This window comes from Ciconia boyciana, chromosome 7, assembly GCF_034638445.1.
Source record: "Ciconia boyciana chromosome 7, ASM3463844v1, whole genome shotgun sequence".
In the NCBI taxonomy this organism is placed as follows: domain Eukaryota; kingdom Metazoa; phylum Chordata; class Aves; order Ciconiiformes; family Ciconiidae; genus Ciconia; species Ciconia boyciana.
In genome coordinates, this window is record NC_132940.1 from 24,774,081 (window position 1) to 24,790,569 (window position 16,489).

The following is a 16,489-nucleotide window of genomic DNA, read 5'->3' on the forward strand; positions in this document are numbered from 1 at the left end:
ATTAATTATAAATGATTAATTTTTAATAATCCCTGTGTATTTGTTGTAGGAAAAAAAACTCCCACAAAAGACAAAGCTTATTAAGTAAGCATTTTTTAATCATTACGACAGAGCACTGCAGATCATTCTTTTTTCCCTGAAATTCAGGCTGTTATAGATTCTGTACCATTTCTCAATTCAGAGAATTACAGCTGCCTTTTCCCTTAGTGTCTGATCTTTCACCTTAATAATTTCAAGTGAATTCCAAAAATTTAGAAGGTAGAATGCAGCCATCTTCTTTAAGAAACAGTCAGTCCTTACACAGAATTTTTTATTTTCAGAAAGTTGTGAAAGTTTCATGTTTCACAAACATGAAATCAGTTCTGGTAGTGCTAGCTCATTCAAAGCGCCAATGATATTGTGAAACATACACAGAATGAGGCCTTTTAATTAACCATCTCTTTAATCACAAGAAATACTCAGTTGAGATATTAAAATTATTGGTTAAAAAAATTTGGGCATGCGAATAAACTTAAAAAAAGAACTGCACTGTGTTGCTTCATTCATCCTGTATGAACAAACCAATCCTGAGCATCCTTCAAAATTTCTGTCCTCATAAGTCCGTTGTCTAACATTTGCTTACTGTGCCTTTACACATACAATTCAGCTCTACTTAAGAAGTCATCCTGGCCAAGCCAGTAAGCTCTACTATCTATAACACCTCTCCTTTTCATTTCTGCTGAATGTGTCATCAAGACTTTTTGGACAACAGCTGCACATGAAAACACAGAATTTTTTCTTCAGATATACCAAGGCCAGTTTAGCATTCACAATGACAGATTTGTTTGTTTGTTTTTTCAAAAACAGAATAGTCAAAGATACCAGTTTCAAATTAATTAAATTCAGCTTCTGGAAAGTTACAGGATGCAAGTTCTTTCCCAAGCAGCAGTTATCAAGAAAGTGGATAAAACAATAGGGCTAAATCTACCCTTTTTTTTTTTTTTTTTCCCACCTTACATCCAACATCATGGCACTCTTCCCCAGTATTGAATTTACTGAGCTATCAATGCTTGTGGCATATTCCAGTTTATCTGGAACGATAAATTTTATTTTCACGAAGGCTGAGTATGTGCTCATCTTGAAGAAGGCATCTATAAATTTTATTCTATTAAGAAAACACTTGCCCTAAACCTATGTTTGACTCATTATTCAGCACAACCACATAGTTCTGTGTTATCATCAACTATCCTTGGAGCTAACAAAAGATGACCAAAAAGAATCTAGTCATGATAGCTACAATATGGTAATAGAAAACAAACAGAAATACCTAAAAATTTTCTTCACAGGAATTAATTTTTTCCTTTTAGTTCCTGATACTCTACTTCAAAACCCTATGAGTTACTGCGATATTTGTCAGAAGCACTCATCTTCACTAAATGAGAAAGGTGCTGATAAATACTGGAAGGTTTATCAAAGATTTTGTGGTTCTAGTTAGCACACAGAACACACCATTTGACAGCTACTAAAAAAATACTTTGATTACTTTAACTGAACTTTGTATGAGAAATGTGTGATCTAATTCTCTTCATTTTCATGTTCAGTATTGAACATCACAGCAGAACCATCACTGCTCAGTGCGACCTTGCCAGCAACAAGCTTGCATAACTTCTCAAAGGTACCACAAAGTCGATTCACTTTGGGAAAAGAAAAGATTGTTTTAAGAGGTATATAAACCACATTTCCATTGACAAATGGTTCCATGCTTTTTTCAACAACCCAATTTCCAAGATCTTCTGAAAAACAGTTCATTGAAGGTTGGAATTTGGATTTTCTCTCAGTAGGATCATCATTATACTCCTCATGTTCTGACATTAAATGGTCCAGCAGACTTCGCTTAATGATTTGTGCTATGAAAATAACTTCACTGACCACTGCATTCTGTAGGTACTTCTCATCTTTAAGACTTGGATACACTGCTTTGAAGACCTTTACAACACATAAGAACACATAAAATATTTATAATTATCATAGGCTCAGATTTTAACATTTGCTTGTCAAAAAGAGCTTCTAAAATGTGAACATAATTTTTTATTCAATCCTGTTTTGCTTATTACTTTAAACATTTTCAGATAACAGAAAAACTAGACAATATGACTTGATTTTATGTATTACAACTACAATGGCAACTAGGTAAGTTAACGGAACTTCAAAAAAATCAGGCTTATATCTGCAAGCTACACTTGTAGATCAGGCAAGGTGAGGCCCTGCAATTCTTTAATTCTTTTTAATAATTCTCTTACATTCTACATTACTCATCATAAGGCTCTGGTGACAGTTCCACAGCTACATAGATTCTAAACTACTTCTGAACTATCATCTGGAAGCTGGGACTGCAGCTACATATTTCATTCTGTTTTCAGAGTAAAACACTAAATATGCTCACACATGCAGAGAATGCTAAAAAATAAATTGTGACATCAAAATCTGTGAACTTGTAGTGTGTTCTACATTGAGCTATACCTCCAAGGAAAAGAAGGAAACTAGGCAATCTCATTGCCGCTAGTTTACTAGGAAGTGCTTTATATCAACACACTACCACTGAAGTTCCACAGTCTATAACTATTTCTTCTTACTTTCTGATTACATCTTGAAATGTTGATTTATTCCCATAAATTAGTTACATAATAAAAACTAATTTGATAAGAAACATGAGATATAACTCTCTTGTTTAAACTCAAAGGATACTGATGTCAAAACTCCCTCCATAATGACCATGTAACAGAAGATAATGAAAGCAATTTCTAGTACATGTCAGTCACCTAGACATATTTCCAAGTTTGCTGAGCATTAAAGAGCACTTCATGATTCTGTTAAGGGCAGTAGATGACAGGTGAAATTTCAAATGTATAGAATGTCTTTATAGCTTGGAAACTACAAAAGACATTCCCATAATGTCACTTTACATTTCACTTCAGGTCACATGTCACTTGAAGATACATACGTATCTTTAAACAAAGAAGTGAAATATTAGAATATGTTCACTAAAACAAATAATTTAAGGCCTCATAACTGAAAAAAAACCCCCAATACATTTGTCTTTTTGCATTATTACTTCATGTTATCTCTGGAAAAAAAAAGTCCTTTGATTTATACCACATGGCACTCAGATGCACTAGGCTTTGTCAGTGTGACACACTGCAACATACAGCAGAGTACTTTACAAAAATATTACCTGATGTTATCTAAAGTGAAAGCCATTTAGTGCTAAAAACCAAAAAGGTTTGATGTGCGCCACTGGAGAACAGGGTACTTGGCAATATCCTAGGCCTCTGCAAAAACCAGAACTGGCTACCTGAAAAGACTGAAATTAGGGTGTAACATCAAATGCTACTGAGTAAGGCAAACCACACAAAACAGGTCCTGTCAATCCAACTTCTGGGAAATGCCTTCCTTCTGATAATATATTTGACAAGACTATGCAGTTCTGCAAAACATACACTCTGTTAGAAATGCTTTTTTATACTTTTTTTTACATATCTGGGAAAAAAATCTGTGTCAGTGCCAACAACCACATGATGAAAAAAATTATTAGAGGAACAATTATAAAAATAGTGTCACAGTATACCTGGCAGAAAGGAGAATTTTCATTCTAAGAATAACAGTATGTTAAAATAAGAATTATTATCCATATTGCTATTTAGCAAATAACCTAAAAGTTAAAGGCCTTTATCCAATTAGAAACACAAATCATGTACTTAGACTCTTTTGATCTGATGGTGTGTGTCAACCATCAGAGCTAAGACTGGATAGCAATAGCACACCACAGTAAGAACACCTTCACAGGCAGGTCAGAAAATTTTACTCTTTATTCATCCTCCTAAAGGAAGAAAATAATACTTACCGTTTTGTAAACTGCTTCAGTGGGTTTCTCAGACTGAGCAGATTCACTGGTTTGAGGATATTTTCTAACAAACACTCCTATTTGGGTACAAAACCCAACATTCTCCATTCCTGTTGGTGGATGCCCTACGCCAGTAAATTCCACTGAGTAATCATAGCGTCTAGCAGTCTCTAGAGCCCTAAGAAAGACAAATTATTCTGATCATACTAGTCAGCTTTTAATGTGCTAAAGATGCATCCTCTAACAGAAGCAAGACCCTGAGCCTGTGAATGCTTGAGCATAATTTATCTAATACTATTCACATGCCTGAAGATAAGCACTGTCAAAACTTGCTGTATCAGAGCTGTAATCATATGCCTACTGTAGCCTGAATCATGCAGTATTGGTAATTTAGGCAACCAAACATTACTGTTATTTCTAAAATACCTGCATAGAATATGCATGTTCACAGTTGCTTACTCACTGCCTTAAATGCATTGAAAGTGAGCTAAAACCTACCAATTTTAGAGAACAAAATTATTTGAGAAGAACCTATAAAAAACATACACACCCCAAACCCACAAGAGACCAGTTAATAGGAAAAAAAAAAAAGTGAGGTTTGTTGTAAATATATAAAGTCTACCTAAATCAAGGTTACAACAAGGTACATGACACCTAAACAAAAACCAGTCTTGTAGTACTGTGCATCAGCCAGTGTGAAAAAAGCGATGGGGCAAGGAACTAAAATGGCACTACCTACCTGCATCATTGTCCATGAAAATTAGTAAACTAGATTAATATCTCATGTATTTTAGAGAATATTGCAATACTTATATTTCACAACACAAACGTAAAGACTTTCTGATGTCTGCAGCTCAAAAAATATCACTCCTTCAGTTATATCAATATTTTTAATTCACATGTATGCAAAAGCAGAATCTAAATTTACTTTAGGTCATATAAATGGTCTCTAAGTTATTCATCCTTTATCTAATAATGCAGTATTTTAGTATTGTTACCTGGGGAAAAATGTATGCTTCAAGCTTTGCAAAACTATATACTCAAAAATCACTCCATACTTCAAAGTCTATGGCAGAAACAACCTAATTTAAGGGGCAAATTTTCCAAGATATAATTTCTGTCCAAGAGTTGGCTATTGAGGTATGGCATCCTTTACTGTACCATATATTTTCTTCCACAACTGCCTGACAGTTAAATGTTATCACAGGATATATATCCCACTCCCTCTTTGTTTTTATTACATCTACTGATATCAGAGTAAGATACACCTCATGCAACCCTCTGTCATGTATACATGTTTTGCATAAAATCTTTCATTGTGCCATGATCCACTAAACTATCCTTAACTTTATTCAACATGCTCTGCTACTGTGATTATTTGATAAATCCGCTTGCATACTCTTACAGAAAGGTCTGGAATAATTGAGTGGTTTGATTACACACCATACACGGTGAGCACACTTCTTAGGTTTTTATGAAGCGTTTCTATAGCAGGCTATTATTATGTGAAAAGGTTAATTAATACCTTACACTTCAAATGCATTAATTGTAATAAAGATATATAAAAAGGAAAGTAAAAGTTTTAAATATTTTTTGCAGAGCAGTTACAGTAAAAGCAAGCCAACTTAACAACCATCATAAAATGCAAAAACCCACAGAGCACGCTTAACTATTTACAACAGCAAAGAAATGTTTCACCAAATCAGTAGGTGTGAAACTCCACTGACACCAAACCACATAAACTATTTTGAAAATGTATAGCTATTCCTTTCTCACATTACTGAACACTAGAAGGCGTCTGCATACGATGTTCAGTAAACTTACCAGCTTTGAAACTGTTCTCGGTTCCATTCAAATTTGTGGTCTGGGTGCCTGAATAATGTCACTCCTGGAAGCAAAGGGTTAAATTCAGAATTCGGAGTACTGATCACAACTATGCTTGGAGCCATGAAACCAAACACCACTGCAGGAAACTTCTTCAGTTCTGATTGGTCCAGGTGCTCTATTCTGTAAAGGGTAAGTTTATGTATGTCTTTCAAAACACTCTACTATATTTCAACCTTCTTAATCAGTCAAAAAAACCCCCAAACCTGTATCTGTACCTTGTAATTTTAAGCCTAGCTCTGCAATATTAGCACTGGCACTGTGGCTGAGTGGCAGCTTAGAGGTTTTTGTCTGAGAAAATCTCCTCTTGCATTTTGTAGTTTTCATCAATATCCTTTTTCCACCAGAAGTTAGCACCACTTGAGTTTCTCAGTATGGTTAATTTAAGCACAAGTTAGAAGATGCCACATTCTGCTGCTCTTCTGCTTGAAAGGTTTGACCAAGTCTGTTTAGAGTATGGACAAAATTCCAAACTGAACCCTAATGAACTTAGAAAAATGTAGTATGTTGGCCTAATACTCACAGTTCAATACACGTCACCAAGTCAAAACCAAGCATGCAAGGATCTTTATGGGCAACTGAACCATGATGCAAGGTAACAGTTAGGGATCTTTCAGCTGGTTGCAAATAATCACCAGGAAGAGGAGACAACCTATGCCTACAAAAGTATTAAAAACACACGTGTCATAGAAAGGACCTTAGGACACGATAAATTGTGCATGTAACTGAACTAGCTAACACCCTACATAGATACCTTGTAAATCTCAAAAAGGGTAACTATTTTACAGGGATTAAAAAAAAAAAAAACCAACTTCTAATACAAACACTTTTTAAGACTATCTACAATAGGACAGAAAGAGCAGAGGAGTTAATCCAGCAGTTGTCCTTCATGTTTACAAAAATTTCCACTATACTCTCAAGCCACTTGCAAAGCTGCTTGTAAATTCTGATAGTAGCTCAACTCTAAACACATAGTAAGGCTGGCTTAGACACACTTTACAGGGTTTTTGGAGAAGTTATTAGGCAAGCATATTCATCTTTTTTTCCTAAATAAAATAGATTGAGAACTAAAATATATGTGCAAATCTCATTCTCAAATACTGCATCAGACAAAACACACCATAAACCTTAACTATAATAAAAGGCTACCCTTCTTCATTCTTGAGAAAGAGCAAGTGATAACGTCAGCATCTAGATCCTACATATTCATTGAAACCATATTAATCAGCTTTCAAAAGAAAAACTTTGGTGTTCCTCACCAGTCTGACCCATGCTTCAAAGATCACAGACTTCACATTTTAGAGCTTTCTAAGCCAGACATAAAACACTGAGCTAACCTTCCCATTTTGAAAGGATTAACAAGAATAAAATCCCCACCACGGTGGCTAAGAGTCACATGCACGTTTCAAAAAGATCAGACTTGCATACCACAGTAATGTCATGTATAAGCATTAACAGATACTACTAATACAATGTGTTAGTACCTTTACAAACTGTGTATTTCTCAGATGTACACACCTTCAGGGCCATTCCATGACTTGGACGTTTGCTATATTAGGTGATGCTATAGGCATCTACAGCCCAGTAGTCCCCAGACACAGGTGCAACGTAACTAAATAACAACAATGGGTAGCTCTTCATTTGCCAAGTTGGTATTTCTGCATTTACCTTCATTTTGAAATTCTTGACAAGAAATTATGTAACATGCCACTAGGTCAAGCCAAATACAAACCTTAAACTAACACAATGCAAGAGCTTACATTTTCTCTTTCATTACACTTGCACAGATATCTAGCCCAGCTAACACTTCAATGCAACTGCAGAATTTCAGCATCCAGAGAAGCGTACAGTCAGCACATCCTAAATCTGCCACCTGTAAATTAGATATTCAACAATGTATAAATGCTGCATATTCCAAGTAATTTGAGACTTTCATAAAATAAAAATTCCATATTTATGTCAAAATAACATTTTAGCAATAAAATAAAGCATTTCACACTCACAACTAAAATTTATAGCTGCAAGTAGGACAGACATGGATTTGAAAATTCTTTTTAAGAAATGTATACGAAGATCCTACAAGATGTTTTAAATGTATTAACCTTTTTTTATTACACCTATAAACAAGTACATGTAGAACATCTGACTTGAGGGAGAATGTCTTCCACATGAAGGCATATTCCCTCAAATAACTGTAAGGTAAGATTTTTAAGTATTAAAGCTGTAGCAATTTTCACATTCACCACTGCTCTTCACTGGCCTACTGTCCATCCAAAACACTGAGAATAGGCTCATCAGCAGCCAGGTTAGCAGCAAAGGATCTGCATAAAACAAGTTTATAGGCTCAGTCTAATGTTTAATTGGGGAAAGCTGGGGATATTCAGGCCACAAAGTCAAATATATAATAGATATTCTTTCCTGTAAGCTTAAGAGGTAGTTAAGTACGCAAACCAAACCCCAGTGTTCTTTTGCAAGCTAAGTCAAGGTTGAAGAACACTGTTCAGTACTCAGTGTGAAAATCCTGAATTGTTTCTACTCAGCTTACATCTACCCCGTGGGGAAACAGAAAGTTTACACACACCCCACCCCCATTTCACATCCTAAATCAGAAAATTCAAACCTTTAAATACAGATGCAATACTCCTGAATACGTTCTATTTAAAAGCAGATCATAGTGCCATGACCTCATAGACTGAATTAGATTTTTATTAGCTGCTAGAAGTATGATTACGTGACTGCACTACAGGTGCATTTCCCATCAATTTCTTGCACGCTCCCTAAGACATTAACATCAGTTTCAGAGTTAAACACTGAAGACAGAGGTATTTCTCAACTTTTTACATTTTGGAAGGAGGTGCTGGGAGGGAGGACATACTAGAAAAGAGCAAACACTACACAACATTACTTAAATTATTTAACTTTTCAAGATAAGTATTGAAACAAAAGCCCTGGTATATTGGGGGGGGGGGGGGGGGGCAGAACAGGAGGGGCTGACAAGACCTTAAGAAAGTGGAGGAGAGTTAGCCTTGCATAATCCCACAGTCTTAATGTCACTTGTCATCTGAGAACACCCATGTGAATGACGAGGTAACCCTGATACCGTAGATGGAACTAACAGCTCTAGAAAGCAAAACCAAACTATGATGAAAGCAGCTTGAACCAAAATCCTCAGCACTAAAACCAGAAAGCCACCTACTCTCCATTTTTCTTGTTTAGATTTTCCCCTCTTCCCATCAATTAACATTATTTATATGCAACCCTGAAAAACAAAACATTATTACCAAGTGTCTGTTAAGGCAATTCAGCTTTAACAACAGCTCCTCCACTGCTGTCATTTGGTAATAAGGTCAGCAGGTTATCTAGGCATTTCTCGTCTTCCTGAGATACCTAATTTTAACTTTTTTTCAAATTTATAACATAAAAAGACAAAACATACCAACCTTCTTAGGCTTATATTTCCCCACTAAATCTTTAATGAACTGGTAGCGTTGTTTGTACAAAGGAGGTGTAAATTTAATAATTCCTGTAAATTGTTCTTCTTGAAAGTTCTTATCCATAATATTTTGCTAATGCTAAAATAAAAAAGTTAACTTTTATTTTCTGAAGTACTTTGTAACACATCAAATTACAGAGTTTGCTGTTTTCAGTGGTGTTCAATTCACAATTAAGCAGGGGTAGACCTGATCCCAGCTCTATTCAGAGAATTACAAAAACATAGGAATTAGTGAAATTAGGCACTAGCTGCTCCCTCCACATATAATGATGTAAATAACCTTTTTATAAACAATGATAAATCGTATACAATCATAAAAATGCAAGTTTCATAATTTATCACTCTCCATCCAGCACACCTACATAGTGTTTACACAACTGCAACATATTTAATCTTCCTTAGCTTTTCTGGCAAGTGCAGAAAGATAAGTAATTTCTCTCTCAGGTGCCTGGTTTCTTGTCTCTCACCTAGCATTTTTTTCATCTTACAATTCAGATGATTTTATATCTAGATTTGTGTACCTGTGGCTCAATACAATTTCTACAATGTAACAACTAGTAGGAAATATCTGAATAATTACTGTGTTGTGCAAGAGGAAAGGTTCTGCTACGCCTTAGCTTTAGATTTACTATGAGCTAAACCTTGTTATTAGTGCCTGCATTTTATAGGTAATCTAACATAATTCAACATGGTATTAGAGTCATAACCATTAGTGCATTTCCAACTCTCTCACCTTCTATTAAAAACTACATTTTAGCACACAAATATTTAACAAAATAAGGCCCTAATGAATGAACTCCACAGGAGTCACGTAAGTGAACGTCGTCCTGTGCGCACATGGCTTTCTAGAGCCATCCTCCCAGACGGCAGCTGCAGCCCAGGGCTCACTCACAGGTCTAACGGATACCAGGTCCAACACAACCAAAGCAGCTGGGCCGAGCCTGCTGGCAACTTGACCACACCATAAGGTCTTTTATAAATAAAAATATTTAATTTTTTATATATGTGTACAAAACCAGGAAACAGGCTCAGTGTTCAGGCCAGTCATTTGCCTCCTCAGGAGCAAAGAGAACCTGCTGGACTCCCCTCACCAGTAACCGGCTGAGGAGCAAGCCCCCAGGCACCCGCCTCCTCATCCCCACACGCTCCTGACCCGCAGGCTGCGCCCCAGCCGCTCCCCAGGCTTGGTACCGGGCAGCCCGCGGCTGCCTCAGCCCTCGCCTCCCCGGCCAGAGCCACCTCAGCCCCGCAGCGCCAGCCCGGCCCCGGCCCTCTACCGGCACCAGGTCTCTCCCAGGGGCTGCTCCTCGCTCTCCGCAGGGCCCGGGAGGGGTACGGCGGAGCGGCGCTGGCTGCCCCCAGCCCCTCGACAGCCATTTCCTCACGCCCCTGCTGGCCGCCCGACCCAGCCATCCCCCTGCCCTCTCCCCGAGGTTTCTCCCTCCATCTTCTCTCCCTAACGCTGACCTCCCGCCTCGCGCGAGCAACCACCTCCCCTGGCGTGCAGCGCCGCCAGCGCCCGTCGCGGCGGGAAGCGCGCGCGGCGCCGCCTCAGGCGGGAGCTGTGAGCGGCCGGCCCGGCCCCGCGTCCTTCCTAGTGCGGGGCAGGCCTTCGCCGGGGCGCCTGAGGAAACGGGGCCGCCTTTCGCTCTCCTCTCCGCCAGGCCTGTACGCGTGTGTACGGATTCCTGAGTCAAATCTGCCCCTTCGAGCGGAAAGCCTCGACGCTTCGGCGTCAGCGCCGGGAAACTGCCACTCAGCAGCAGGAGGCCTCCCGGAGGGGTTCCCTCCGACCCCGGGTGCGGCTCCCCACGGCCGCACACCAAAACATTTGTTTACATCTTTTAACGTAGGGGGATATCCTCTAATCCTCTTTAATGCAAGACGATAGATTAGCATCACATGAGCATCCAAAGGTCCACCTGTTGTATTTATCTCCGCCTGTGCCAGCCTCCCTCTGTGTAATTAAAAGGGGATCAGCGGGAGGGTGTCCCTAATTTTTACACTAAAAAACAAAAATCCCACTACTCCTTGTGCTACTTCTTTTAGGTTCTGTGTGACTCGGTACAGCTCCTGTGTCTGCAGACATGTTTGTTATTCTCCATAGGGGAAGCTTACGCTATTGCACTGGTAGTGACATGCAGTGAAAGAGCTCTACCAGAGTGAGTGAGGTAGAGACACAAAAAAAGAGAATTGATGTCTTTTGCAGGATTTCATTAAGTATTTTCCACTTTGGGGCAGGATTTGTCTCTCAAAGAGCAAGCAGCTGTTTAGATGCACAGTGAAAGCAGAAAGGAAAACGGCTCCAAATTTCCTGCTACTTTTTCTGTTCACATGTCAACCATTTTGCTAATCACAGGGTGGGGCTGCTATATAAAAAGGGTAGTGTATATTGTATGTCTGTGACCTAAAAGGAGGATTCTAGTGGCAGTAAGGGTTGAGATTTGTTAATGAAACTAGACCATAACTCAATGCTTTTTGTTTTAGTTTTCAGAAAATACTGGAAATTTATATGCTGATTATCTGCCTGTTATGGCTTAAACTTGAGTCTTGGCTAACATTGTACGTTTTGCAGGATGTGGCCTAGACAGAGCATACCTAGTTAACAGCAGGTTAGCTATGTTGTTTACTCCATAGCTAGGAAATGTATGTAAGTGTGCTTGCAAACTGGCAATCCAGACATTTTTTCAGAAATTTCAAGTTATTGGAATGGTTCAATTCTGTTCTGTTTGAGCTTCTGTGTTTTTCAGGTTTTGGAATACAATAACCATTAGCTTTTCCTTATATTCATTTAGGTTTTTGAGTAGTAGAAATAGGGAGCTTTCTGTACAATTTTACAATTGTTTTTCTACCATTATAACAGTGAAGTGCTAACAACAGTGTATGCAAGTAAGGCAGCCTGAAAGTTGCTATTTCAATTGGAGTTTGGATTGCAAACAGGTTTTAAGTAAGTGTTGTAATATTACCAATCTTTACTTACATAGGAAATTTATTTTAAAGTATATATAACATCTGGTCAATTACTTTTCTAGGATTTTTTCCCCAACAAGATTTAAAGCAAAGACAGAAAAACAAAGACACTGTAATTGAAATAAGGGTATGAATACCTTGTGCAAGAAAAAAAAAAGATAGGTTGGAGGCTCTTTGTTTTATAATTCAGTTGCTCTTTTTGGCTGTTGAGTCATTAGTTAACCTTGAACTACCATTTAGTACTTATGTCTCAGACTGTAGACAATCATCAAATCTATATTGATTATAGACAATCTATAAACCATGCATAATATTTTTTGACCCCAGAGAGATATTGTAAAGTTTATTAATAGAAGTTGTGCTGGTTTTGGCTGGGGTAGAGTTAATTTTCTTCCTAGTAGCTAGTATGGGGCTGTGTTTTGGATTTGTGCTGAAAACAGTGTTGATAACACAGGGATGTTTTTGTTATTGCTGAGCAGTGCTTACACAGAGTCAAGGCCTCTTCTGCTTTTTATATCACCCCACCAGTGAGTAGGCCAGGGGTGCACAAGAAGCTGGGAGGGGACACAGCTGGGACAGCTGACCCTGACTGACCATATGATGTCATGCTCAGCATATAAAGCTGGGGGAAGAAGAAGGAAGTGGGGGGTGGAAGGTGTTCAGAGTGATGGTGTTTGTCTTCCTAAGTAACTGTTATGTGTGATGGAGCCCTGCTTTCCTGGAGATGGCTGAACACCTGCCTGCCGATGAGAAATAGTGAATTAATTCCTTGCTTTGCTTTGCTTGCATGTGTGGCTTTTGCTTTACCTATTAAACTGTACTCATCTCAACCCATGAGTTTTCTAATTTTTACTCTTCTGATTCCCTCCCCCATCCCACCGGGGGGGAATGAGTGAGCAGCTGTGTGGTGCTTAGTTGCTGGCTGGGGTTAAACCATGAAGTCTTTCACTTCCTGGCTTAAAATGCTATAGATCCTGGTATCCTGTAAAATTCTACTCATAATTCAGTATGACATACTTAAGAACAAAAGAAGTACAGGGAAGAACAGTAGTAAAGTTATAGTATACAGTAAAAGTAAATTTGTAACACATTGTGAATTCACACAATTTCCTAATAGTCTGAGGCTTCACCCCAAAATGTACCACTAAGTGAAACCTTCAGAATTATCAGACATTTCATTTTCCATTATCAAACAATATAATCACAGAAATATCTTTTTTGATTGTTCCATATTAGGCAGTGAAATTGTATTGGAGATCCAATCTTTTGAAGAGTGGCAGCATGAAAGAGATGGAGAACGCTATTAGCAGGTTTCAGCTGGACAATCTGCTTTGACTCCAGGGTGTTTGATCTTTTTCTTGCTAGAAAAAAGTTTTGAAAAATTCTTCTGATTGTTCCCCATTACATCAAACAAATTTTTTGTATTATTCTCTCCCTGAAAAAAAAAAAATCCTTTGATTTAGTCTGTCTAAAGTTTTCAGGTTTTTTTCCTTATGCAGTGGTACATCTACTTGACAGTCTCAAGGAATCCTAGAATAATTTATGTTGGAAGGGACCTTTAGAGGTTATCTAGTGCAACCCCCTGCTCGAAGGAGGTCTAAGTCCATGAGGTTCCTCAGAAACTTCAGTTCAAAGGTAATTTTCACATTACCATCTGTAATTTCAAACTGAATATTCAAGTTGTATTCAGCTCAATATGCCCATAAATTAAGCAGGTGACTTTTAGAGAAGCATGTTACTTTTGTACTATACAGAGAGCAACAAATTATATGACTATAATGAAATAAAAGTATCTCACAGTATAAAGTCATGAATCAAGAAATCCTAAACCGCTGAAACTTATTTTATCCTTCAGTAACTGGGATGAGAAAGACAACTGTATGCAATTCCTGTACTTTCCCTTTAAAGTTGCAGTGCATATAATTAAATGTGATAGCAAAAGAAATCTAATGGAGCACTACTGCCAGAAGACACTAGTCCACGCTGATATTTGTCAGGAAAATACATGCAGTAATACTGCTTAATCTATAATCCAAGGGTTAACAATCATTCTTTTCAAACCAGATTCAGAGGATGTTTAGTAACCAAGTACTAGTATCTTTCTCCTCAGCTTCAACTAACAGATTAGGCCTGTTTGAGAAAATTCAGAATTAATCTGTGTGAATGAGAAGTGAGGCTAGGCTCTTATGCACAGATCAGTGTACTGTGATCTGTATGTAAGTGAAAATCACCTCCTGGTTGATTTTTTTTTTTTCCCCCTTTGGCTCTATTCTGTATAAAGACCAGCTGGGATGCTTGAGGGAAGGAAATCTAATTTGGAGCAAATGAATTTATAGGTTGCAGCTATATCAAAGGTTTCAGCATTGCCACCAAAGAGGGACTGCATAAGTACAAAAATGCTATCTTATACAGAGGAAAAACACTGAGCTTTTGGAACATATTGGCTAAATATTCCAACAGGAAAAGATAAATGCATGAAAACACAACTTGGGTAATATTTGAAGTGATTATACAAGACAAATTAAGGAAGTGCTCGAAGAGTCAAGGGTACCATAAACAACAACAAAACCACTCAGCTTCCAAGTTACTACTCTAGCTAACTGTCTCCAGAGCAAGATTACTTCACTGCTATAAGGACACTTTCTTAGAATTAATTTTGTGATTAGTTCTTTAATTTCATGTGAGATTGTTAAATGGATATTTACAGCATCAAGACGGTAGAGTCCTGCGATAAGTAATAAAGGTTTTGTGAACGTCTTTGGAAATCATCCAAGATGGGAAGAGGAGGCTAAAAGGAGGCTGGTGAAGTTATTCCTGGAAAAGGGGAGCGAAGAGCCTAGATAGCAGAACAGGCAGCTCAGAGAAACTGTTAACTGTCAGGGCCCTGATAAGAATGCTTTTCTGCTATAGTACGAGCTCTAAGGCACGTTAAAGGGCCAGAGTAACAAAGATGAATTACTGTTTCTCAGGCTTTCAATGTGTCATGAAGAGTGAAGATATTCTAATGTTACTTCCAGCAGTATTTATCTCCTCGTTTTTAAATTCAAAATCTAAAGTAGTTTTAAATAGCACATATGTAGAGATGCTATTTCCATGGATGCTTCCATACCAACTTCTCTCTGCACCTGTTTCCTGACGCACTGAGCAATGTGGAGCCCTCCTCTGTGCATATAACAATGTATTTTGTCCCACTATGCCCAGTCTGCAGTCATTTTGGTGGACTTTCAGTTATTTTTTTGCAGTCATTTGATGTTTAGAATCTCTTGGCAATTGTTCTGAATTGTGCATTCAGTCTCCCTTTTGTATTTCAGGTTAAAGCTTGACACCAAAGTACGTAACTAGGTTTTTTGCTTTTGCAAAAAAGCATGTAATTCAAAACCTGCTGGAAACCTTTGACTAATGAGTTAAATGTAACGTGGAAATTCAAGTTCAATTCATCTATCAGACATATTTCAGGCAAAACTGGAGGATTTTATCTTTTCTCTGTTTCCTGTTAGCATTTAAATGTAGAAACTTTCATAAATCCAGCTGTTTGTTTTCAAATGCATTAACCTAATTCTGATTGTTCCACGTCTGTGTGTAGTGTAATTTCAGAAAGAGGTGTTCAGCTTGAATTCAGCAGCAGGATATAGTTATTATTTCCTTGTGTATGACAAGATTCTCAGAAGCCGCTCAGCCATTGCCAGGTGCCGGCCGGATGAGTGGACCTCATAACCAGCATTAGTTTCAAGTGAACAGGCTTTAATGTATCCTGGCCGTACAGCCATCAATACACGCTTCTTCACCCGAGGTTCCTGCATGCTAAACAACTCTGTCCTTATTTCTCAGCTTCTCCGCTCATGCGGAGGCAGAAGCAGGCGGCCAGCGCTCACTCCCCTGCTCCTGCTGTGCCCCGGCCTCACTGCCAACGACAAGGATGACCGATGGGCGCAACTTCCAAGTCTGCTAAGTCGCTGGCTTAGTATCTCGTGTTACGGTGGCAGCAGCTGTCCCCCGGCACACCGCAGGGTCCCCTCGCTTTCCGCGGCGGGACCTCCCCGCCCGGAGGGCCCGCGGCCTGGTCGTCAGGCGCCGCCCGGCTCGAGGCAGCCCTGAGGCCGAGGTGAGCCTCGGGCCAGGGACAAGGCGACTCTCGGCGGCTCAGAAGCGAAAGGGGCGAGCTGGCGGCGGGGTGGCTCTCGCCCCCCCCGGCTCCCTGAAGCGGCCGGCTAACAGGAGAAGGAGGAGGAGGCGGAGGAACCACGCGGCCGGGCCGCGGGAAG

General features: G+C 38.9%; 1 protein-coding gene across 1 annotated transcript; it reads right to left on the reverse strand.

The window, feature by feature from the left end:
• Positions 1–269: 269 nt before the first annotated feature.
• Positions 270–10,819, reverse strand: HENMT1 (HEN methyltransferase 1). The gene is made up of 7 exons (XM_072867491.1): positions 10,725–10,819; positions 9,205–9,336; positions 7,525–7,637; positions 6,288–6,422; positions 5,705–5,887; positions 3,881–4,058; positions 270–1,965 (listed from the first exon to the last, which is right to left on the reverse strand). Exons 2-7 carry the CDS (start codon positions 9,319–9,321, stop codon positions 1,555–1,557), a joined length of 1,137 nt encoding a protein of 378 aa, XP_072723592.1. The 5' UTR covers positions 9,322–9,336; positions 10,725–10,819; the 3' UTR covers positions 270–1,554.
• Between the last annotated feature and the right edge of the window lie 5,670 nt (positions 10,820–16,489).

Excerpts from the sequence above, each read along its gene's own strand:
- HENMT1 (XM_072867491.1), bottom strand. The coding sequence starts at position 9,321 with ATGGATAAGAACTTTCAAGAAGAACAATTTACAGGAATTATTAAATTT. Across the intron at positions 7,638-9,204 it reads GGAAATATAAGCCTAAGAAG|GTGGCAGATTTAGGATGTGC; the intron begins GTTGGTATGTTT and ends TCTAATTTACAG. Across the intron at positions 6,423-7,524 it reads AGTGTAATGAAAGAGAAAAT|GCATAGGTTGTCTCCTCTTC; the intron begins GTAAGCTCTTGC and ends ATACTTTTGTAG.